Source organism: Pleurodeles waltl, chromosome 8 (assembly GCF_031143425.1).
Source record: "Pleurodeles waltl isolate 20211129_DDA chromosome 8, aPleWal1.hap1.20221129, whole genome shotgun sequence".
Taxonomy (NCBI): Eukaryota; Metazoa; Chordata; class Amphibia; order Caudata; family Salamandridae; genus Pleurodeles; species Pleurodeles waltl.
Window position 1 is genome coordinate 422,369,387 of NC_090447.1, and position 23,893 is coordinate 422,393,279.

General features: G+C 45.2%; 1 protein-coding gene across 2 annotated transcripts in view; it reads right to left on the reverse strand.

The window, feature by feature from the left end:
• The window catches only part of SLC9A7 (solute carrier family 9 member A7), a 389,146-nt gene that overhangs the window by 123,274 nt on the left and 241,979 nt on the right, over positions 1 to 23,893 (reverse strand). For both annotated transcript variants that reach the window (XM_069204294.1, XM_069204295.1), the window contains exon 12: positions 18,593 to 18,746. In XM_069204294.1, the coding sequence (XP_069060395.1) occupies positions 18,593 to 18,746 (154 nt within the window). The remainder of the gene's footprint in view (positions 1 to 18,592; positions 18,747 to 23,893) is intronic.

Here is a 23,893-nt window from a genome sequence, read left to right on the forward strand (position 1 = left end):
TGGCAGAGGTGGTATATAGGGCTTCCATTCTCCCGCTTGTGTGGATACTGGACAGCTGATATCTCTTTCTGGCCGTCGGCCCAGGAGGGAACCATTATAGCCTGGATTTGGGGCCTTTGCATTTTGCAGCTGAACAGCAGCTAAGTGGCCCTGCTTGAAACATCTAACATATTCTCACACCGCTCTGATGACAAAACTGAAGATGAGCAAGGAGAGCCCTCAAGCACACTGGCGAAATCTATGAAGTGAACCAAAAATCGCTCTACTAAAAGGATTTTTCCAACTATGACCTTAGACTTGCGAGGGTATGAATGTGGACATTTATGAGGTATCTGGAGACCTTTGAAAAGGTGCGAGTGCTGATGACATCTGTGAACAGTCCATTAACTGATGTTAAGAGAAAGGTCCTTGAAGAAATTCAAAAGAACTCTGTCAGCCCGAGTGCCCGGTTTCCGGGAAGCTGCTGTCTAGTTTCAGGCATCACTCCAAGTGGTGTTGGAGAACGAGTTCTGCTTTTCAAGCATGTAGAGGCATCCTCATTATATATGTGGAGGACTTTAAAACTGAAATACAGCCCTCGATATCTATCCAATAAAGTCTTAGATGTAGGGTGATGTGTTACTAAGTTGTCTTTTGTTTTCTAATTACTAAGTTTTCTTTTGTTTTCTAATGGGAGTATAGTCAAGCCCAGCATTGAGTTCTGGATTGTCCTGCATAAAGCTCTGGCCGAAGTTCCGGTTTTATGAAAGGACCGGGGTTGATATGTGTTACCCCCATATTTCACTGTATATATGTTGTTTTAGTCTATGTGTCACTGGGACCCTGCCAGGCAGAGCCCCAGTGCTCATAAGTATGTGCCCTGTATGTGTTCCCTGTGTGAGGCCTAACTGTCTCACTGAGGCTCTGCTAACCAGAACCTCAGTGGTTATGCTCTCTCTGCTTTCCAAATTTGTCACTAACAGGCTAGTGACTAAATTTACCAATTCACATTGGCATACTGGTACACCCATATAATTCCCTAGTATATGGTACTGAGGCACCCAGGGTATTGGGGTTCCAGGAGATCCCTATGGGCTGCAGCATTTCTTTTGCCACCCATAGGGAGCTCTGACAATTCTTACACAGGCCTGCCACTGCAGCCTGAGTGAAATAACGTCCACATTATTTCACAGCCATTTACCACTGCACTTAAGTAACTTATAAGTCACCTATGTGTCTAACCTTCACCTGGTGAAGGTTAGGTGCAAAGTTACTTAGTTTGTGGGCACCCTGGCACTAGCCAAGGTGCCCCCACATCGTTCAGGGCAAATCCCCCGGACTTTGTGAGTGCGGGGACACCATTACACATGTGCACTGTACAGAGGTCACTACCTATGTACAGCGTCACAATGGTAACTCCGAAACATGGCCATGTAACATGTCTAAGATCATGGAATTGTCACCCCCATGATCCCCCGGTCTCTAGCATAGTACCCGGGTACTGCCAAACTGCCTTTCCAGGGTCTCCACTGCAACTGCTGCAACTGCTGCCAACCCCTCAGACAGGTTTCTGCCCTCCTGGGGTCCAGGCAGCCCTGGCCCAGAAAGGCAGAACAAAGGATTTCCTCTGAGAGGGTGTAACACCCTCTCACTTTGGAAATAGGTGTGAAGGCTGGGGAGGAGTAGCCTCCCCCAGCCTCTGGAAATGCTTTGATGGGCACAGATGGTGCCCATCTCTGCATAAGCCAGTCTACATGGTTCAGGGATCCCCCAGCCCTGCTCTGGCACAAAACTGGACAAAGGAAAGGGGAGTGACCACTCCCCTGACCTGTACCTCCCAGGGGCGGTGCCCAGAGCTCCTCCAGTGTGTCCCAGACCTCTGCCATCTTGGAAACAGAGGTGTCTGTGGCACACTGGACTGCTCTGAGTGGCCAGTGCCAACAGGTGACGTCAGAGGCTCCTTCTGATAGGCTCTTATCTCTCTTGGTAGCCAATCCTCCTTCCTAGGTAGCCAAACCTCCTTTTCTGGCTATTTAGGGTCTCTGCTTTGGGGATCTCACCAGATAACGAATGCAAGAGCTCACCAGAGTTCCTCTGCATCTCCCTCTTCACCTTCTACCAAAGGATCGACCGCTGACTGCTCAGGATGCCTGCAAAACCGCAACAAAGTAGCAAGACAACTACTAGCAACCTTGTATTGTGTCATCCTGCCAGCTTTCTCGATTGTTTCCAGGTGGTGCATGCTCTGGGGGTAGCCTATCTCCTCTCTGCACCAGGAGCTCTGAAGAAATCTCCAGTGGGTCGACGGAATCTTCCCCCTGCAACCGCAGGCACCAAAAGACTGCATCACTGGTCCTCTGGGTCCCCTCTCAGCACGACGAGCGTGGTCCCTGGAACTCAGCAACTCTGTCCAAGTGACTCCCACAGTCCAGTGACTCTTCAGTCCAAGTTTGGTGGAGGTAAGTCCTTGCCTCCCCATGCAAGACTGCATTGCTGGGTACCGCGAGATTTGCAGCTGCTCCGGCTCCTGTGCACTCTTCCAGGATTTCCTTCGTGCACAGCCAAGCCTGGGTCCCCGACACTCTAACCTGCAGTGCACAACCTTCTGAGTTGTCCTCCGGCGTCGTAGGACTCCCTTTTGTGACTTCTTGTGGACTCCGGTTCACTCTTCTTCCAAGTGCCTATTCAGGTACTTCTGCGGGTGCTGCCTGCTTCTGTGAGGGCTCCCTGAGTTGCTGGGCGCCCCCTCTGTCTCATCCTCCAAGTGGAGACATCCTGGTCCCCCTCCTGGGCCACAGCAGCACCCAAAAACCTCTACCGCGACCCTTGCAGCTAGCAAGGCTTGTTTGCGCTCTTTCTGTGTGGGAACACCTCTGCAAGCTTCATCGCGACGTGGGACATCCATCCTCCAAAGGGGAAGTTCCTAGTCCTCTTCTTTCTTGCAGAACTCCAAGCTTCTTCCAAAAGGTGGCAGCTTCCTTGCACCCTCAGCTGGCATTTCCTGGGCTCCTGTCCACTCTCGACACTGTCGCGACTATTGGACTTGGTCCCCTTGTCTTACAGGTACTCAGGTCCGGAAATCCACTGTTGTTGCATTGCTGGTGTTTGTTCTTCCTGCAGAATCCCCCTATCACGACTTCTGTGCTCTCTGGGGGCAGTAGGTGCACTTTACACCTACCTTTCAGGGTCTTGGGGTGGGCTATTTTTCTAACCCTCACTGTTTTCTTACAGTCCCAGCGACCCTCTACAAGCTCACATAGGTTTGGCGTCCATTTGTTGTTCGCATTCCACTTTTGGAGTGTATGTTTTGTGTTGCCCCTATACCTATGTGCTCCTATTGCAATCTACTGTAATTCTACACTGCTTGCATTACTTTTCTTGCTATTACCTGCATAATTTTGGTTTGTGTACATATATCTTGTGTATATATATCTTATCCTCATACTGAGGGTACTCACTGAGATACTTTTGGCATACTGTCATAAAAATAAAGTACCTTTATTTTTAGTACTTCTGTGTATTGTGTTTTCTTATGATATTGTGCATATGACACCAGTGGCATAGTAGGAGCTTTACATGTCTCCTAGTTCAGCCTAAGCTGCTTTGCCATAGCTACCTTCTATCAGCCTAAGCTGCTAGAAACACCTCTTCTACACTAATAAGGGATAACTGGACCTGGCACAAGGTGTAAGTACCTCTGGTACCCACTACAAGCCAGGCCAGCCTCCTACATTTTGCACTCAATTCGAGTCATGTTTTTGTGTCTTCTCCCTTCTTTCTCCTCCAAGGTGCTTTTGATTGATGTAATTTTATTAGTAATTCTATTTTTTCTAATTATTTGCTACTGGAGTTACACTGTTGTGCAAGTCTCACGTATTTGTGAGAATCAATATGGTATGCTACGACGGTGGCTGTTACTAATAATTGTATGCCATATTACTCTATGGAAAAGTATATATATCAAGCTATTTAAAAAATTAGGCTTCCTTTGAAAACACAACAAAAACGCTTAACCCCTTCCCCGCCACGGACGTAATGGTTACGCCATGGCAGCGCCCGTGTGGCGCCATGGACGTAACCATTACGTCCTGGGACTGGCAGTCGGGGGAAGCGCAAGCGCTTCCCCAGAGGGCCGCCCCCCCACCCCGCCCAGGCCAGGGCTGAAAGGGAGCTGATATCATGGAAAGGGGGAAAGACGCGCTGGAAGCCATTTGCTTCCAGCGTGTCTAAGGGAGAAGGTGATTTTTTCACCTTCGTGCGGGGGGGGATGCTCTGAAAGAGGCATCGAGGGAAAGGAGAGGGTTTTCCTTTCCCTCGATGTCTCTTTGAGCATTCCTGCTGCCCGATCGCGATGCGATCGGGCAGCAGAAATGCCCACTAGACACCAGGGATTTGTGTATGTGTGTGTGTGTGATTTTTTATTGTGTGGGGGAGCGACCCCTTGGGCAAGGGTCGCTCCCCTTTGGGGGCAAATGTATTTTTCGTCGTTTCTGCCCCCCCGGGGGCTGATTGGCCCTATTTTTAGGCCGATCTGCCCCCAAGGGGGCAGAAAGCCACTAGACACCAGGGATTTTATTGTTGATTTTTATTTTTTGTGTTGGGGTGCGGCCCCTTGGGCAAGGGTCGCCCCCAGGGGCCCACATGTATTTTTGGGCAGTTCTGCCCCCCTTGGGGGCAGAGAGGCCTATTTTTTTAAATCCCAATAGCGACAGAAATAGTATGTTTGTATGTGTGCTTTGTGTTGGGGGGTGGCCCCTTGGGCAAGGGTCGCTCCCCCTGGGGGCGCAATGTATTTATCGTCGTTTCTGCCCCCCTTGGGGGCAGATTGGCCTTATTTTTAGGCCAATCTGCCCCCAAGGGGGGCAGAAAGCCACTAGACACCAGGGATTTTATTGCTGTTTTTTTTTTATTTGTGTTGGGGGGCGGCCCCTTGGGCAAGGGTCGCCCCCAGGGGCCCATATGTATTATTGGGCAGTTCTGCCCCCCTTGGGGGCAGATATGCCTATTTTTTTAGGCCTTCCCAAGAGCGCCAGGGATATTATATGTGTGTGTGCTTTGTGTGGGGGTGTGGCCCCTTGGGCAAGGGTCGCCCCCCCCAAAGGGTGCAATGTAATCTGGGCGATTTCTGCCCCCCCCCCTCCCTTGGGGGTAGATTGGCCTATTTTTTTTAGGCCCATCTTCCCCCAAGCAAAGAACACTAGACACAAGGGAAAATTAAAAAATGGTTAGTGGCGGAGTGTTTGTCAACTGGCGAAGTATTTGCTTTTATGATAATAACAAGTTTTTCTCCTTTTTGTTCTAGTTCAAAGCTTTTGCTGACTTTGCTGTGGCTTGTTGCAGTTTTGGCAGTAGTTGTCCTGCGGTTTGCGTAGTTGCATGTTTTAGGTAAGTAAATACATTTACTCCAAGTGAGTATTGTTGCCATGCATGAATGACATGTTTGTAGGTGGTGTACTGAATGCAGGATCGTGTGTGAATTGTCCTTAGATTTATGCACAATGATTATTGTGTTGTCTTATGTCTAATTTGCTTTTTTTTCTTCTCTTTTTAGTGGGATGTTGTTGGTGATTGCTGTGGCTGTGCAGAGTAGTTGCTGGTGAGTCAAGCTTTTTCAGGCAAGTGAGCAGTATAGTTTTTGAGTTTATAACTCTTAGTGATAAAGCTATACTTTGTTACTTATCTTACACAGTGCTGGTTGTTGGTGGTGTAATTGTCCAGTTAATTTTTGTAGGAAGGATCATGGCTAGCCGTAGGATGACCGCTCAGCAGGTTGTTAGTGTGCTTTTTGAGTCATCTTCTGACCATGAATATGAGACGGACTCTGCATCTGAGGCAGAGGAGGAAGTGCAGGATTCTGGAAGTGAATTTTTTGTCAGAGATGAATCATCTGATGATGAAGCCACTCTCAGTGCTGATGAAGGGCCTGTTTTAGAGGAGGACAGTGATGTGCCAATGGTGCAGGAGCCAGCGGATGAAAGGCTTCCCATAGGAAGACCTGACACATGGGTTGCACCAAACATGGAGCAGCCACAGTTGCCTGCGTTTACTGGTTTTCCAGGGTGTCGAGTTAATACGGAAAACTTTTTGCCCGTCAACTTTTTTTAGTTGTTTATGGACGATATATTTTTGGAAGAGATTGTTGAGCAGACTAATTTGTATGCAGAGCAGTTTTTGAGGGACAACGCTGCCAGACTTAGGCCACACTCTAGAGCTAGCCGGTGGATTACCACAAATCTGGAAGAGTTGAAAAAGTTCTTGGGTTTAACTTTTTTGATGGGGCTGATAAGTAAGCCATCGCTGTCTTCATATTGGTCTACTAGTCCCTTGATGGCAACTGCTATATTTCCTGCCATCATGAGTCGTAACCGGTATGAGCTTCTTCTTCGGATGTTGTATTTTGTAGATAATGCTTTAGCCTTGCCACGAGATCATCCTGATTCTGACCGTCGTTTTAAGATTAGACCTGTCCTTGATCATTTGGTAGATCGGTTTTCAGAGATCTATGTTCCTGGGAAAGAAATATCTGTAGATGAGTCTTTGGTCCTGTTCAAGGGTCGTTTGGTTTTTAGGCAGTACATTACTAGCAAGAGGGCACGGTATGGAATTAAATTGTATATGCTGACAGAAAGTAGTACAGGATATGTTTATAATTTCCGGGTCTACACTGGTAGGGGATTCCAATATTGACCCCCCTGGTTGTCCACCCACTTTTGGAGTTAGTGAGAAAATTGTGTGGGAACTTGGTAGACGACTGTTTAACAAAGGTCACCATTTATATGTAGATAACTTCTACACTGGAGTTCGGTTGTTCAAGGAGTTGTTCAGAGTGGACACTGTTGCTTGTGGCACAATCCACTCTAATCGGAAAGGCTATCCAAAAGAGCTTGTCTGTAAAAAACTTTAGAAGGGACAGTGCAGTGCCTTGCGGAATGATGAGCTGCTAGCTCTGAAATGTATAGACAAGAGGGATGTATACATGCTAAGCACCATCCATGATGAGAGTACTTCACCTGTGGCTGTTTGGGGTCAGGTTGCCGAAGTGCGCAAACCTGTGTGCATCTTAGACTATAATAAGCACATGGGTGGTGTTGATAGAGTAGATCAGTGGTTAGAACCTTACACTGCTGCTCGTAAGTCTTATGTGTGGTATAAGAAATTAGCGGTTCACTTGTTCCACTTGGCAACTTTTAATGCTTTTGTTGTGTTCAAGGATAGTTCTCCAGAGTCAAGGATGACATTTGTGAAATTTCAGGAGTCTATCATAGCTAGCCTTGTTGTGCTGGAACAGGCAAGAGTTCCTAGAGAAGCAGTGGTGGAGGATGTGGCTAGATTGAAAGATCGTCACTTTGCTGAGCACATTCCTCCTACGGCCAAAAAAAAACTTTCCTGCTAAGAGATGTAGAGTCTGTGCTCAAAGAGGTATCAGGAAGGAGACTAGGATGTACTGCCCTGATTGTCCTTCAAAGCCTGGGCTGTGTGTGGGTGGCTGTTTCAGGAGCTACCACACACAGAAGAATTATTGGGAAATTCTGTGAGCGTAAACTGCTGTTTTATATTTTTATATGTTCGGTTTCACGGTTGGCATTAGTCATGTATTCAGTTAGAGCTTTTGTGTTTGTAGTTTTGTACTAATTTATGATTAGTGGTTTCTTTGCTGTTTAAAAACAAAAAAAAAAGGGATGGTATGTGTAGGGTGGCGCTTGGCTGGCGGTGTGGGTGGGGTGGCGCTTGGCTGGCGGTGTGGGTGGGAGGAGTGGCGCTTGGCTGGCGGTGTGGGTGGGGTGGCGCTTGACTGGCGGTGTGTGTGGGGCGGCGCTTGGCTGGCGGTGTGGGTGGGTGGGAGGAGTGGCGCTTGGCTGGCGGTGTGGGTGGGGTGGCGCTTGACTGGCGGTGTGTGTGGGGCGGCGCTTGGCTGGTGGTGTGGGTGGGGTGGCGCTTGGCTTGCAGTGCCAGCCAAACACCAGTCCACACACTCATCAGCTGGTGTGATTGCTGTATCAGGCATGTGGGCGTATGAAAGTGATGGGCCCTTGACTGGCGCTGTCTGTGGATGCGAGTCTTGTAATGTGCTGGGCCCGTGGCTGGCAGCGTGAATGGTCTTGTGCATGTCATGTATGAAAGGTGTGTGAATGGACTGTAAAGCGGTTGGTGCCTTGTCGTGGCTTTACAGCTCACGAGCTGTGAGTCATTGGTTCAGTTTTTTGGCCTTTCAGTTATTACCAGTGCATTTCATTTTTGTGAAATCTCTTGTTAATAAAATTTGATCCACTGAACCATCACTCACCCTCGTGCCAAATCCAACCAGTATGTGTGGTACAAATGACAAAACCTGCTCCGCTGTAATCAGGCGTCGCAGCACACTTGAGACACGCTAGGTGTCTCAGGTGGGACCCCGATGATGAAGCATGCCACCAACTTGGTTGGTGGATGAGGGGTCTTTTTCACATAACCTAAGTGCGTTTCTTTTCACAATTTTAGTGTTTGGCACATCACAGACGTATGTGGACACATCAAAATGATATATTACAAAACTACCTGTGTTTGGGGGGGGAGGGGCCACCTGTGTTTTTGGTCCTGGGTGCGGCCTTCATCTAGGGAAACCTACTAAACCCAGACATTTTTTTAAACTAGACACCCCAAGGAGTGCAGGGAGATGTGGCTTGCGTGGAACCCCCAACATTTTCTTACCCAGACGCCTCTGCAAACCGCAGAATTTGCTTAAAAAAGCATATTTTCCTGAGTTTTGTTTGTACGATCACCGCTCCAGCACAAAATTCCTACTCCCCAGTGTTCCCCTCAGTCTCCCAAGTAAAATGACACCTCACTTATGTGGGTCCCCAAAGCAGAGTCAGTCTAAAGATGTATAAAAGAATATGTCCTTATAAACTCACTGTGCTATCCCCTCTATCTCTACAAGTTCCGGGCCTTATTCTGTTGCAGGCACCTGGCCCACCCACACAAGTAAGGTATCATTTTTACCGGGAGTCTTGGGGGAATGCTGGGTGGAAGGAAATTTGTGGCTCCTCTCAGATTCCAGAACTTTCTGTCACCGAAATGTGAGGAAAACGTGTTTCTTTAGCCACATTTTGAGGTTTGCAAAGGATTCTGGGTAACAGAACCTGGTCAGAGCCCCACAAGTCACCCCATCTTGGATTCCCCTAGGTCTCTAGTTTTCAAAAATGCACAGGATTGGTAGCTTTCCCTAGGTGCCAGCTGAGCTAGAGGCCAAAATCCACAGGTAGGCACTGTTTTCTATGAAAAAATGTGATGTGTCCACGTTGTGTTTTGGGGCCGTTTCCTGTCGCGGGCGCTAGGCCTACCCACACAAGTGAGGTATCATTTTTATCGGGAGACATGGGGGAACGCTGGGTGGAAGGAAATTTGTGGCTCCTCTCACATTCCAGAACTTTCTGCCACAGAAATGTGAGGAACATGTGTTTTTTTTAGCCAAATTTTGAGGTTTGCAAAGGAGTCTGGGTAACAGAACCTTGTCCGAGCCCCGCAAGTCACCCCATCTTGGATTCCCCTAGGTCTCTAGTCTTCAGAAATGCACAGGTTTGGTAGGTTTCCCTAGGTGCCGGCTGAGCTAGAGGCCAAAATCTACAGGTAGGCACTTCGCAAAAAACACCTCTGTTTTCTTTAAAAAAAATTGGATGTGTCCACGTTGCGCTTTGGGGCGTTTCCTGTCGCGGGCGCTAGGCCTACCCACACAAGTGAGGTATCATTTGTATCGGGAGACTTGGGGGAACGCTGGGTGAAAGGAAATTTGTGGCTCCTCTCAGATTCCAGAACTTTCTGCCACAGAAATGTGAGGAACATGTGTTTTTTTAGCCAAATTTTGAGGTTTGCAAAGGATTCTAGGTAACAGAACCTGGTCCGAGCCCCACAAGTCACCCCATCTTGGATTCCCCTAGGTCTCTAGTTGTCAGAAATGCACAGGTTTGGTAGGTTTCCCTAGGTGCCGGCTGAGCTAGAGGCCAAAATCTACAGGTAGGCACTTTGCAAAAAACACCTCTGTTTTCTGTGATGTGTCCACGTTGTGTTTTGGGGGATATCCTGTCGCGGGCGCTAGGTCTACCCACACAAGTGAGGTATCATTTTTATCGGGAGACTAGGGGGAACATAGAATAGCAAAACAAGTGTTATTGCCCCTTGTCTTTCTCTACATTTTTCCCTTCCAAATGTAAGACAGTGTGTAAAAAAGACATCTATTTGAGAAATGCCCTGTAATTCACATGCTAGTATGGGCACTCCGGAATTCAGAGATTATGCAAATAACCACTGCTTCTCAACACCTTATCTTGTGCCCATTTTGGAAATACAAAGGTTTTCTTGATAGCTATTTTTTACTCTTTATATTTCAGCAAATGAATTGCTGTATACCCGGTATAGAATGAAAACCCACTGCAGGGTGCAGGTCATTTATTGGCTCTGGGTACCTAGAGTTCTTGATGAACCTACAAGCCCTATATATCCCCGCAACCAGAAGAGTCCAGCAGATGTAACAGTATATTGCTTTCGAAAATCTGACATTGCAGGAAAAAGTTACAGAGTAAAACGTAGAGAAAAATTTATGTTTTTTTCACCTCTATTTCAATATTTTTCTTTTTCAGTTGTTGTTTTCTGTAGGAAACCCTTGTAGGATTTACACAAATTACCCCTTGCTGAATTCAGAATGTTTTCTACTTTTCAGAAATGTTGCGGTTTCTGTGATCCAGCGTTGGTTTCATGCCCATTTCTGTCACTGACTGGAAGGAGGCTGAAAGCACAAAAAATCGTAAAAATGCGGTATGTCCCAGTAAATTGCCAAATTTTGTTGAAAAATTGGGTTTTCTGATTCAAGTCTGCCTGTTCCTGAAAGCTGGGAAGCTGGTGATTTTAGCACCACAAACCCTTTGTTGATGGCCTTTTCAGGGAAAAAAACACAAGCCTTCTTCTGCAGCCCCTTTTTCCAATTGTTTTGAAAAAAACATAATTTTCACTGTATTTTGGCTAATTTCTTGGCCTCCTTCTGGGGAACCCACAAAGTCTGGGTACCTCTAGAATCCCTAGGATGTTGGAAAAAAAGGACGCAAATTTAGCGTGGGTAGCTTATGTGGACAAAAAGTTATGAGGGCCTAAGCACGAACTGCCCCAAATAGCCAAAAAAAGGCTTGGCACCTGAGGGGGAAAAGGCCTAGCAGCGAAGGGGTTAATGTATACAACATAAACAATAAATGATAAACACTGTAATGCGGCATGCTTCAATGTACTTTTAAGAGGTAAAACAAACCCTCATGCATTACAGTGTAAGCGCTCATATTACACATATTACACATATGTGTTTGGGTGAAGGCAAAGCACTTCTCTACGTATATATTAAAGCACTGGTAGCAACAGGTAACGACAACTGCGCTGTCAAGCCAGACCAACAAATGTCTAGAACATCATATTCTTATCTCCAGATGCAGCAAAATATTTATTGCCCAGCAACAGTAAAATATGTGAAAGAAGCAAAAATACGAACATGTGCATGATGGACAGCCACATTGGAGGTGTACTTTTTAAGCAACAGAGCATACGAACACCTTTATAAATAAACAATATAAAAGAACTGGCAAGCGAAAGTCAACGTAATAATGGCTCTGTTGAAGCATCTCATGCATGTAACAGTTTAATGAATTCCAGTACCGATGACTGTGAAGACTACTGGTAGGAAACGCTACTGCCCTACTGTGTCCCCATTGGTGAATCTGTGTATATGCGTAACATCATAACAGAAGAGGGAGGGTATCATTTTACTACTGGGGCCCTAGTGAAACAAATGTAAACAACACATAGGAAATATTGTCCCCGTTGCTTGGGAGGCCTAATCTGCCACGGACGAATATCTAATTAGTAAACTAAAGGTTTTAAGATTATTGTGTTCGCCGAATGAATGAATGACCATGTAATCTAAGAGCGGTATACTGAATGCCAATCTACTGGACAGTCCAAATAAACTAAGAGATCTTAGAGGATGATGTACAAAGTGACTTAGTGGTCGAAACCCCTGCTGTCCAGAGCTCTGTTTTTCTCTAGCCAGGTCTGGGAACTAAGTAAACCGTGTAGATTACATTACATAAAATGTATTATTGGAATGACAGAATAAGAGGAGGGCAAGCCCTTTTTATCTACAAAACAACAACTTAGGATCACCAAAGAGTGTGCTTTAAGCATATAATAATTTACCTTCTGATCACTGGATAATTAACTGTTAAGTAATTCAGAGCAACAACACAGTGCTCAGAGCCTTGACGTATGTATTACTGTTCACATTATGACCTTTTTGCATTGAAGTTGTTTTCCTCAAGAAGGCCAGAACTCAATGCATTATTTAAAAATACAATAGAGTGCTTGACCTAAGACTACTCGATTAGTGAAAGACACTGAACACAGTAAACTGTAAACATGGTCCCACTAACCTCAATCCCTCATTCCTGCACTGTAATGTGTCTGTGCATGGATTAGGTTTTAGTTCCCAATCTATATTGCAAAGAAAAAAAATCTGTATCTCACACATGGCCATCAAATGGCAATGCTCCAGCCTTGCTACAAGTAAAGCTCAAAATAATCCTTTAAAAAAGGACATTACTTTCCAGACTTGCACCAAACTAAGCATCCTGCCTTACGACAAGATTATAAGTGGCACCACTTTCTTTGTTCATACTGCAGAACTCTGGCACTCATTCCTGTCAAGGAGAAGAGAAATTGGCAACCATGTAAAGTGCAGATAGCTAGTGAAATTCTGACATTTTCCTGCCTGAGGCCACAAGAAGCAGGTAGACCAGTTCCACTCACTTACCACCTACTAAAGATAAGTATAGGCGAGAATTGTGCTATACAAAGGCCAGGGCCCTACTAACTCATCGAACCCACTAGAAACACAGGAGTATGCAAATTATTTTAAACCACTTTTGTCAACAAACGATCACTCTATAAACTGCGCCTGATGGGCTAAAATATCCAGAATCATTGCTTCTGGCAAGAGTTTGACGAAATGAAAGGCATTAAAAAAAGGTACATATTCAGTTCTTAATTTGTAAACAAATAAGTGCCAGGGTCTTCAGGAGTCCAATGCAGTTCGCACCACCCATTGCCTCTGCCAATGACACTACCAACACAACTAACCATCAATTCAGACTATTCCAGGCCCTCAAACCTATAAGAATAGCTTAGCGGCAGCTATTAGTCATTTTTTACGTGTATTCAATGAGTCAACAATTCTTTTTGTGCTCATCTCTAAATCAAAGAAACAGCACCACCATGAGGCAGACTTTCATAAGTGCTGGTGTTGATAATTAAGAGCTGATATCAAGTACGGGAAACCACAGGCACCAATTAAGCACTGGATCTATTGCTCCCAAAATGCAAAAGATGTTTCCATAACTCTCTGGGCAACTTGTGAATTATCACCACACAGGTATCACCTTCAAGTATGCCATCAGCATGACAACATGCATGACCTGCAATAGCACTGTATTACACATAAGCAATCACATGAATAACTCAGACGAAAATGTTACTTAGCTTTGTTAGTAATATTTCTGGTGGATACATAATATTCCAGCAGAGTCCTCACCTTACAAATTATCCTCCAAGCCTCTGACTGACCCGGAAAAGATTTCCCCAGCAATGTCACTCTAGCATTGCTAAGTGGTGTCATGCTGTCTCAGACGCGTCTCCGTATTCGGACATAAAGACATTTGAGTATAATACGTGCCAATCACAGTGCTGACCTCACCTGATATGTCTGTCTGCCATTGAGGCATGTGGTGAGGAGTCAAGAGAGCACCAACAACGACAAGTACAGCAAACAAGGTGTTTGCTTATCTTGGGACCTTACTAATCATAAGACTAGCTCATTGGGGAACGGTGGGATGTGTCCACCAAACTATTGTTACCGAAGATAAGTAACTTTTGCTTCTGATCAAAGTATCTTTCTGCGGACTCCCACCTTAATAACATACCCCAAAGCAATATGTCTGTGGGAAGCAGGACTGAGTAATGCCACTTTATACAACACAACTTAGCCAAAGCCCCCCTGAGTGCTTGAGACGTAAGGTAGATGTGCTTGAAACAATTATGCCAGGATGGCCATGCAACCACCCAGCACATAGCAGCAATCAGTACACTTCTGGAGAGAGTTGTGAAGGCATCCATGGCCCCAGTAGAATGGGCAAGAATGTCCTTTGTAGGATACTTCTTTACCAGGGCATAGCATATCTAGAAGCAGAGGATGGCTAGGAGGACCAGGCGTCCCTGATTTTCAGGAACAGTCCCGGTTTTTCACCAGTTGTCCCGGCAGATTTTGACAAATGTAGCTCATGTCACGGTTTTTAGAGAAGATTGACGTAAAACAGAGGGAGGCAGGTTTTTATGTGCTCAATGTTAGGATGAGTTAACAGCTCTCATCAGAGCACAATTTAATTAAAATCCGTGAGGCTGGGTTTAAAAGTTCTTTTTAATTTACTTCCTTAGTGCATCGTTGTCTGTGTTGTTTTTTTGTGGCTAAGCACTGTCATTTAGGTTATTTTGTGACCCTCAGCTGAAGTAAAAGTGTAGTCCTTCACGTATGTTTGCTAAATATCCCTGTATAAGGGTTTTTCAAAATCTGGTCACTTTAAGGATGGCCCAACACGAAATGGTTTGTTTGGTCACCTCCACCCCCTTTTTATCCCTCAAAGCTGGTCACTTAGTCTGCCCCTGTTATGTGAGGCAGGTGTCTAATAACACCACACATCTGTGGTTCAGTCTAAGTAGCTGCTCCTGCTCCTTGGTTGGGTGTAGAGGGTGAAAGAAAGATCAAAGGGTAATAGAATGGCCCATGTCAAATACACAAATTACCTTGAGTAAGAAGGATAGACAAGTGAGGAAAAACTAATTATCCACATAGAAGACTGTGAAAGGTGGATGAACTGAGAGGGCCTCTAATTTTCTGACTCTACAAGATGTATTTATTGTTACCAACAAAATGACCTCAGGGTAAGAAGTCAAACCAGGCAACTGTGCACTGGCTCGAATGAGGATGCCGTCAAGAAAGACACTGCAAGACTGAAATCCCATTAAGGTGAAATCCCATTAAGGAACTATAAATGGAGAGAAAGGAAACAAGAAAAAATAAATATTTTAGACAGTCCAACACTAGTGGTGATCTAAGCAAGGAAGGTTGGTAGGGACATAAAGGCAGATATGGCAGAGAGGTAGTCCTTAACTTCCACCTCTTACAGAGGCACCACTTTTTTGGGCCCCTTCACTCAGAAGGGCACAAGATTCTGCTTCCAAAAACTCAGCATGTGACACAGATCTAGCCTGATAAAGGGGTGGAGGTCTGGGGGAAGGACAAGAATGGTAGGACCCAGTCCTTGCGGATTCGCTGGATGAAACATCAATCCATCGTGATCCTCTGTCTCTCAAATGGTGGCCTAATTGGACATCAAACCTCCCCTCCCACCATCAGAAGATTATGCCTTTCAGAAGGAGGGAGAGTTAGACAGATATGAGGCAGCACAGCTCGCAAAGGAAGGTGGGGTTTGTATCTGCTGCTGCTAACGTCACCTGGATCCATACCTTCTTCAAAAAAGCAATATAGCTGCTTGGGTGTCTGGTTAGGCTAAGAAGGATGGCTCTGCCAGGATAGTACTGTCCTGGAATAGCCATTAAAACTTTGCATACTGTTGGTGGTATTGCGGCGCTTGGGAGGCTAAGACCAGCACACAAGGTATAGCTAGACTGTGCTTGAAGGCTCCAGGGAGGAGTCCATTTTTCTCCCAAAAGCCTTTTACCGAATGTATCTTGGACAACTACTGAGAAGTCAGTTGAATGCATCAAACCATCCCAGTTCGGCATGACAGCCGTGCTTCTGGATAGAGCAATTAGGTTCACAGAGTCAAGGCCACAATTTAAGATCTGTTTGAAAGCATCTAGCCTGTCATTATCCAGATATGTAAATGGCTTTTTCTTATGGTGCTCCCCATACATTTTGCCACTTTCAACATGTCATGCACATAATGGCCCAGGACACAGGTGGTACTAGTAATGCTGCAAGCCAAGCTGTAGCATGAAGTCTCCCATAGCAGAAAGTTTCTTGGACCACCTATCTGGATGCACTGTGCACAGTGAGAAAGGTATTTCGGTTCTGTCTTGAGGAAGACATTTGGACAACTAGCCTTTCCACTGCCGGGTGAGAAGACAAAATGTAATGGTCACCACGACCAGACTTACAGCATCTAGCTATCTGCCCATGGACTGCTGGACCCAAAAATAATTTCTCCCATGCAGCCGTGATCAGATCCAAAAGGGATTTACTGAGAGGTAGAAAGGGCTCTGCTACTTAGGTGGAGGCTTGCGAAATCGAAGTCAGAATAAGACTAAAGCTCTCCTAAAGGTAATGCCAACTCTAAGGCATCAGTCTCCTTCCAATCACAGTTGTAAATGAGACAATCTGAGCCAGAGGTGTGGGGAATGTCCTCTTTTGTTGCAGTATGTAGACCACTCGTATTTTGTCAGTTAGACGAGACTAGTGTGGAAGGAGGTGATCAGCCTTCAAATCATCAGCTTCCATGGAACCATAGTCCTAATCTGCCATGGTGAGAGCTTCAGCATTTGGGCAGCATATGTTTTCTAACAGCCAAGGGAACATCACTGAAGTTTGTCCTTAACTTTTCTCTTTCAACACAGATAACTTTGACAGTGGTGTCGTAGTCTGTTTTATGGGTGGCATATGCATGAGCACCAGAGAAGGTTCTGGGAGAACAGTGGACAGTAGGTCAGCTAGATTAAATTTCACATTTGGCACTGGGGCCAGAGCTTGTGAGAATGCAGTATTTGGAGGCACCGGTTTGCTGCAGCCAGAGTTGCTAAGCCCAAAGGAATATGCCTACTCTTCTGGAATAGACCAGGGCGAACAAACGCTATCCGGAACAGATACAGCAAGAGGCTCTCAATTTGCCATGGATCGGCCAATGGGCCAATGGGCCCAGGGACTCAGGTGTCATCTGTTTTTGCACAAGACTGACTTTGGGGAATAGCATTGACACTTTGAATAGTCTCGAGTGGGAATGTTTCCTCGAAGAACAGGACTTCTCCTTTCTCTTGCAATACTTGTGCTACTTATGGGAAGATCTCCTGGGAGAGCATTCCCTGATAGGTGACTTACATTTTGGAGAAGGAGCGCCTCCTTGCAGGCCTAGTCAAAAACACCTTGGCCTCTCATTCGCTGAAGACTTGAGGGTGCATACAGGCACAAGAATCACAGGTTGTGGTATGATGTTCCAATCCCAGGCACCGAATGCATGTCATGCGGATCAGAAAAAGACAATTTCTTGTGGCTCCTGATACAAAGCTTGAAACTTGAAACCTTTTGAAGAGACATCTGATCTATGACACTCTCAAAATGTTGAAGAATCTGTTGGGAAGGCACGGTGAGAGCACCAGATTCATGTAGAAGAGGTACAGAAAAATAAACACTAGTGCACCGGTAGGTGCCTGTTCTACTCTGGTATCGTCATGTCTGGAGGCCGAGTCATGGCAAGGGCCAAAATGCACCTCCTGGTGGTGGGGGGTGGGGTGGCAGGGGGGCGGTGTTGGAAAGACATTGCTGGGGAAAAGTTTTCTAGACCAGTCAAAAGCCTGGCGGATAATAAAAAAGATGAAAAGTTAGTGGGAACATGTATTGATCAGAAAGAGTCCTTAAGCATTTCACGAAGAATCACATGACAGAATGCATGACGTTTTTCACATGGCATTTATGTCAGCCACATACATGACAAACTGTGTACAAGCTACATGGCTATGGTTGTAATAATCAGCATAACAAATTGTAATGGCAACTTCCACCTGCAAAACAACTCTATAATGTCCATTACCAAACCAGCTTTACAGTCACATGCATGGCAAACTTGCAATATTGTAAAATGTTTACATGTCCGAAACACTTATCAGACTGTTCACAAAACGTATGCAACTGCACTATAATTCAGCATGACATTTTTTTTTCTATATGCATGAGAAAGCCTCTAATGATGTTTGTGGATCACATGGAGTAGCATGCTACCTAGACAAAAATCAACACCAGCGCCATGTTAGGGGTAGAAGGAGCTATGTAAATACAAACCTAATACAGTAATGTATTTACAAAGTGCTGGGAGTCTCTCATTCGTCTCTGATTACTATTCTCTTAAGTTCACCAGTGACCACAAGTTGGTAGATTACCTTTCTATAACTCACTAATCATAATTTCCTGCATGATCCATGTCCTTTTAAATTCTGCAACCAAGCAGTCCAATAGCCTTTGTAAGTTCATAAACAGAAGCATCTCTCGTATTGGTTTTACTGTTGTTGACCACAGACCACAATACGTGCTACGTTCATTGCATGGGAGCACGTACAGAATGTCCGGCTTGCATCTATCTGTCTAGGCATAAATATTCACACTCATCGGCTCAGCCCACCCTCAGTCTTTCTATCCTTGTATTACAAATCACTGAGAGCTGCTGGTTGTGTTCTAGCTATTTCTGGCTCACTTCTTGAGCCTTGGTGTGGGGCTTGGCATACCTCAAGGACCAAATCCACAGTTTCTTGGAAGCAAACTCACCTAATGTTCAACCAAGACAGCATGGGGGTCGTGCCTCCACCAACAATCCAGACAGTGAAGAAAACGATGAGCAGGGTGGTGGTGAACATCATCTGGTGGGAGTACGTTGCGGTGTCCCTGATGGCCAAAGCAAATGCCATCGCTCCCCGAAGGCCTGTTGGAAAAAGCAGAGTCACATCTCTGAATGCAAGGAGATGGTTTAGACAAGGAACCTAGTTAATTTACAGATGACCTAGAAACCCCTCACAGCGTGTAGACCTTCTACAATCCCAACTGATACTTATATATATAGATAGATATATATATATATATAGATAGATATAGTTAAAGATATTCACTGAAAAAAACAAAGGTTACAGGGACATTATAGTTAGGAAATAGAATTAAAAATATATATAAATTCACTTAAAAAAAAACAAGGATTACCGGAAGGCTATAGTTACGCTCACATTTCAAACATACAAAACCATAGAAATGCATCTGTTAAAGAGTTATCTCAAGTAACTATAATTTGTGCCGTAAGGTGACTATAACTCGCACCCCCGCCATGCAGAGTTTTTTTTAATCAAACATTTTACTGCAAATATTACATTGGTATTATAATGAAAATGTCACTTACCCAGTGTACATCTGTTCGTGGCATCAGTCGCAGTAGATTCGCATGTTTTGCAATAGCTCGCCATCTGGTGTTGGGCCGGAGTGTTACAAGTTGTTTTTCTTCGAAGAAGTCTTTCGAGTCACGGGACCGAGTGACTCCTCCTTTTGTCTCCATTGCGCATGGGCGTCGACTCCATCTTCGATTGTTTTTCCCCGCAGAGGGTGAGGTAGGAGTTGAATTGTAGTAATAGTGCCCATGCAATGGAGTGACTAAGTATGCACCTATTTAAGGTTGAGATGATACATATATAAATAATTGAAGGTAACTTCCAAACTGCTACAGGCTCCCGGGGAGGCGGGTGGGCACATGCGAATCTACTGCGACTGATGCCACAAACAGATGTACACTGGGTAAGTGACATTTTCAGTTCGATGGCATCTGTCGCTGTAGATACGCATGTTTTGCATAGACTAGTAAGCAGTTATCTCCCCAAAAGCGGTGGATCAGCCTGTAGGAGTGGAAGTAGTCTGAAATAATGTTCTTAGTACGGCTTGACCTACTGTGGCTTGTTGTGCGGATAACACGTCTACACAGTAGTGCTTGGTGAATGTGTGAGGCGTAGACCATGTGGCTGCCTTACATATTTCTTGCATTGGGATGTTTCCTAGAAAGGCCATGGTAGCACCTTTCTTTCTGGTTGAGTGTGCCCTTGGTGTAATGGGCAGCTGTCGTTTAGCTTTAAGGTAGCAGATTTGGATGCATTTAACTATCCATCTGGCTATACCTTGTTTTGATATTGGGTTTCCTGCATGAGGTTTTTGAAATGCAATAAATAGTTGTTTAGTCTTTCTGATGTTTTTTGTTCTGTCAATGTAATACATCAATGCTCTTTTGACATCTAATGTATGTAGTGCCCTTTCAGCTACGGTATCTGGCTGTGGAAAGAACACTGGAAGTTCCACTGTTTGATTTAGATGGAACGGTGAAATAACCTTTGGCAAAAATTTAGGATTGGTCCTTAGGACGACCTTATTCTTGTGTAGTTGTATAAAAGGTTCCTGTATTGTAAACGCTTGAATCTCGCTTACTCTTCTTAGGGAAGTAATGGCGATGAGAAATGCCACCTTCCAGGTTAGGAACTGTATGTCGCAGGAGTGCATGGGTTCAAAAGGTGGACCCATAAGTCTAGTTAGGACAACATTTAGGTTCCATGAAGGAACAGGAGGTGTTCTTGGTGGTATAATTCTCCTAAGGCCCTCCATGAATGCTTTAATGACTGGTATCTTATATAGGGAAGTTGAATAGGTAGTCTGCAGGTATGCAGATATTGCTGCAAGGTGTATTTTAATGGAAGAGAAAGCCAGGTTAGATTTTTGTAAGTGAAGCAAGTAACCCACTACATGTTCTGGAGTTGTGTGTAATGGTTGTATTTGATTAATATGGCAGTAGCAAACAAACCTCTTCCATTTACTTGCATAGCAGTGCCTGGTGGATGGCCTTCTGGCTTGTTTTATGACTTCCATACATTCTTGGGTAAGTTGTAAGTGCCCGAATTCTAGGATTTCAGGAGCCAGATTGCTAGATTCAGCGATGCTGGATCTGGGTGTCTGATCTTTTGGTTGTGCTGTGTCAACAGATCTGGCCTGTTGGGCAATTTGATGCAGGGTACTACTGATAGGTCTAGCAGCGTTGTGTACCAGGGTTGCCTTGCCCAAGTTGGTGCTATCAATATGAGTTTGAGTTTGTTTTGACTGAGTTTGTTTACCAGGTAAGGAAGGAGAGGGAGAGGAGGAAAAGCGTAAGCAAATATCCCTGACCAGTTCATCCATAGGGCATTGCCTTGGGACTGTTTGTGTGGGTATCTGGATGCGAAGTGTTGGCATTTTGCGTTCTCCCTTGTCGCAAACAAGTCTATCTGAGGTGTTCCCCAGAGTTTGAAATAAGTGTTCAGGATTTGGGGGTGAATTTCCCATTCGTGGACCTGTTGGTGATCTCGAGAGAGATTGTCTGCGAGTTGATTTTGGATCCCTGGTATAAATTGTGCTATTAGGCGAATTTGGTTGTGAATTGCCCAACGCCAAATCTTTTGTGCTAGCAGGCTTAACTGCGTGGAGTGCGTCCCCCCTTGCTTGTTTAGATAATACATTGTTGTCATGTTGTCTGTTTTGACGAGAATGTATTTGTGAACTATGATTGGTTGGAAAGCTTTTAGTGCTTGAAAAACTGCTAGAAGTTCTAGGTGATTTATATGCAGTTTTGTTTGATGTACGTTCCATTGTCCTTGTATGCTGTGTTGATCGAGGTGTGCTCCCCACCCTGTCATGGAAGCATCTGTTGTTATTACGTATTGTGGCACTGGGTCTTGGAAAGGCCGCCCTTTGTTTAAATTTATGTTGTTCCACCACAGAAGCGAGAGGTAAGTTTGGCGGTCTATTAACACCAGATCTAGAAGGTGACCCTGTGCTTGTGACCATTGTGATGCTAGGCACTGTTGTAAGGGCCTCATGTGCAGTCTTGCGTTTGGGACAATGGCTATGCATGAAGACATCATGCCTAGGAGTTGTAGTACCATCTTTGCGTGTATTCTTTGTGTTGGATACATGCGTTGTATGATGGTGTTGAAATTTCGAATTCTTTGTGGAATTGGAGTGGCTACTCCTTTTGATGTGTCTATTATGGCTCCTAGGTATTGTTGTACCTTGCGCGGCAGAATTTTGGATTTTGTGAAATTGACGGTGAACCCTAGTTTGAAGAGGGTTTGTATGATATGATTTGTGTGATTTGAGCACTGTATTAACGAATGGGCTTTGATTAGCCAGTCGTCTAGATATGGGAACACATGTATTTGCTGCCTTCTTATGTGTGCAGCGACTACCGCTAGACACTTGGTAAAGACTCTTGGTGCGGTAGTTAATCCGAAAGGCAGTACCTTGAATTGGTAATGTATTCCCTTGAATACAAACCTTAGGTATTTCCTGTGCGATGGGTGTATTGGTATATGGAAATAAGCATCCTTGAGGTCTAAAGTTGCCATGTAGTCGTGTAGTTTTAGCAATGGCAATACTTCTTGTAGTGTGACCATGTGAAAGTGGTCTGATTTGATGAAAGTGTTCACTACTCTGAGGTCTAGGATTGGTCTCAGCGTTTTGTCCTTCTTTGGTATCAGAAAGTACAGTGAGTAAACTCCTGTGTTTATTTGTGTGTTTGGCACTAATTCGATTGCATTCTTTTGCAATACTGCCTGCACTTCTATCTCCAGGAGATTGGAATGGTGTGTTGTCAAATTTTGTGCTTTTGGTGGTATGTTTGGAGGGAATTGTAGAAATTCTATGCAATAACCATGTTGGATAATTGCTAGAACCCAAGTGTCTGTAGTGATTTCCTCCCATGCTTTGTAATAATGACTTATTCTTCCCCCCACTGGTGTTGTGTGGAGGGGGTGAGTGACATGTGAGTCACTGTTTAGTAGTAGGGGTTTTGGGGCTCTGAAATCTTCCTCTATTTCTAGGGAATTGCCCTCCTCTATATTGTCCCCGAAAACCTCCTCTATACTGTCCCTGGTAACTGGACGGTGTTGCTTGTGAGGTGCTGGCTTGTGTGCTCTGACCTCGAAACCTCCCTCGAAAGGGTGTTTTACGGAATGTGCTGTAATTCCCTCTGCTCTGCGGGGAGTAGAGTGCGCCCATGGCTTTGGCAGTGTCCGTATCTTTTTTGAGTTTCTCAATCGCTGTGTCCACTTCTGGACCGAACAGTTCTTTTTCATTAAAAGGCATATTGAGAACTGCTTGTTGAATCTCTGGTTTAAATCCAGACGTTCGGAGCCATGCATGCCTTCTGATAGTTACAGATGTATTAATTGTCCGTGCAGCTGTATCTGCTGCGTCCATGGAGGAGAGGATCTGGTTGTTGGAAATGGTCTGTCCCTCCTCAACCACTTGTTTTGCCCTATTTTGTAAGTCCTTGGGCAGATGTTCAATGAGATGTTGCATCTCGTCCCAGTGGGCTCTGTCATAGCGCGCAAGTAGTGCCTGGGAGTTCGCGATGCGCCACTGGTTTGCAGCTTGTGCTGCGACTCTTTTACCAGCTGCATCGAACTTGGGGCTTTCTTTATCTGGGGGTGGTGCATCTCCAGATGTGTGAGAGTTGGCCCTTTTCCTAGCTGCTCCTACAACGACAGAGTCTGGTGGCAGCTGTGTAGTGATGAAAACCGGGTCTGTAGGAGGCGCCTTATACTTTTTTTCCACCCTTGGTGTGATTGCCCTACTTTTGACCGGCTCCTTAAAGATTTCTTTCGCGTGCCGGAGCATACCAGGGAGCATAGGCAGGCTTTGGTATGAGCTGTGGGTGGAGGAGAGTGTGTTGAATAAAAAATCATCCTCGACCTGTTCTGAGTGGAGGCTTACGTTGTGAAATTGTGCTGCTCTAGCCACCACTTGAGAATACGCGGTGCTGTCTTCTGGTGGAGATGGCTTCGTAGGGTATGCCTCCGGACTGTTATCTGACACTGGGGCGTCGTATAGGTCCCATGCGTCTTGATCTTGGTCACCCTGGCTTATGGTGGTGTGAGCTGGGGAGTGTGATGGAGTTCGTGCTGGTGAGACGTTAAGCACGGGCGGAGGAGAGGGTGGTGGGGTAACTCTTTTCACCACTTTTGGTTGTGGTGTCTGTTCAGTTTGGAACTCCAACCTTCTCTTTCTTCTAAT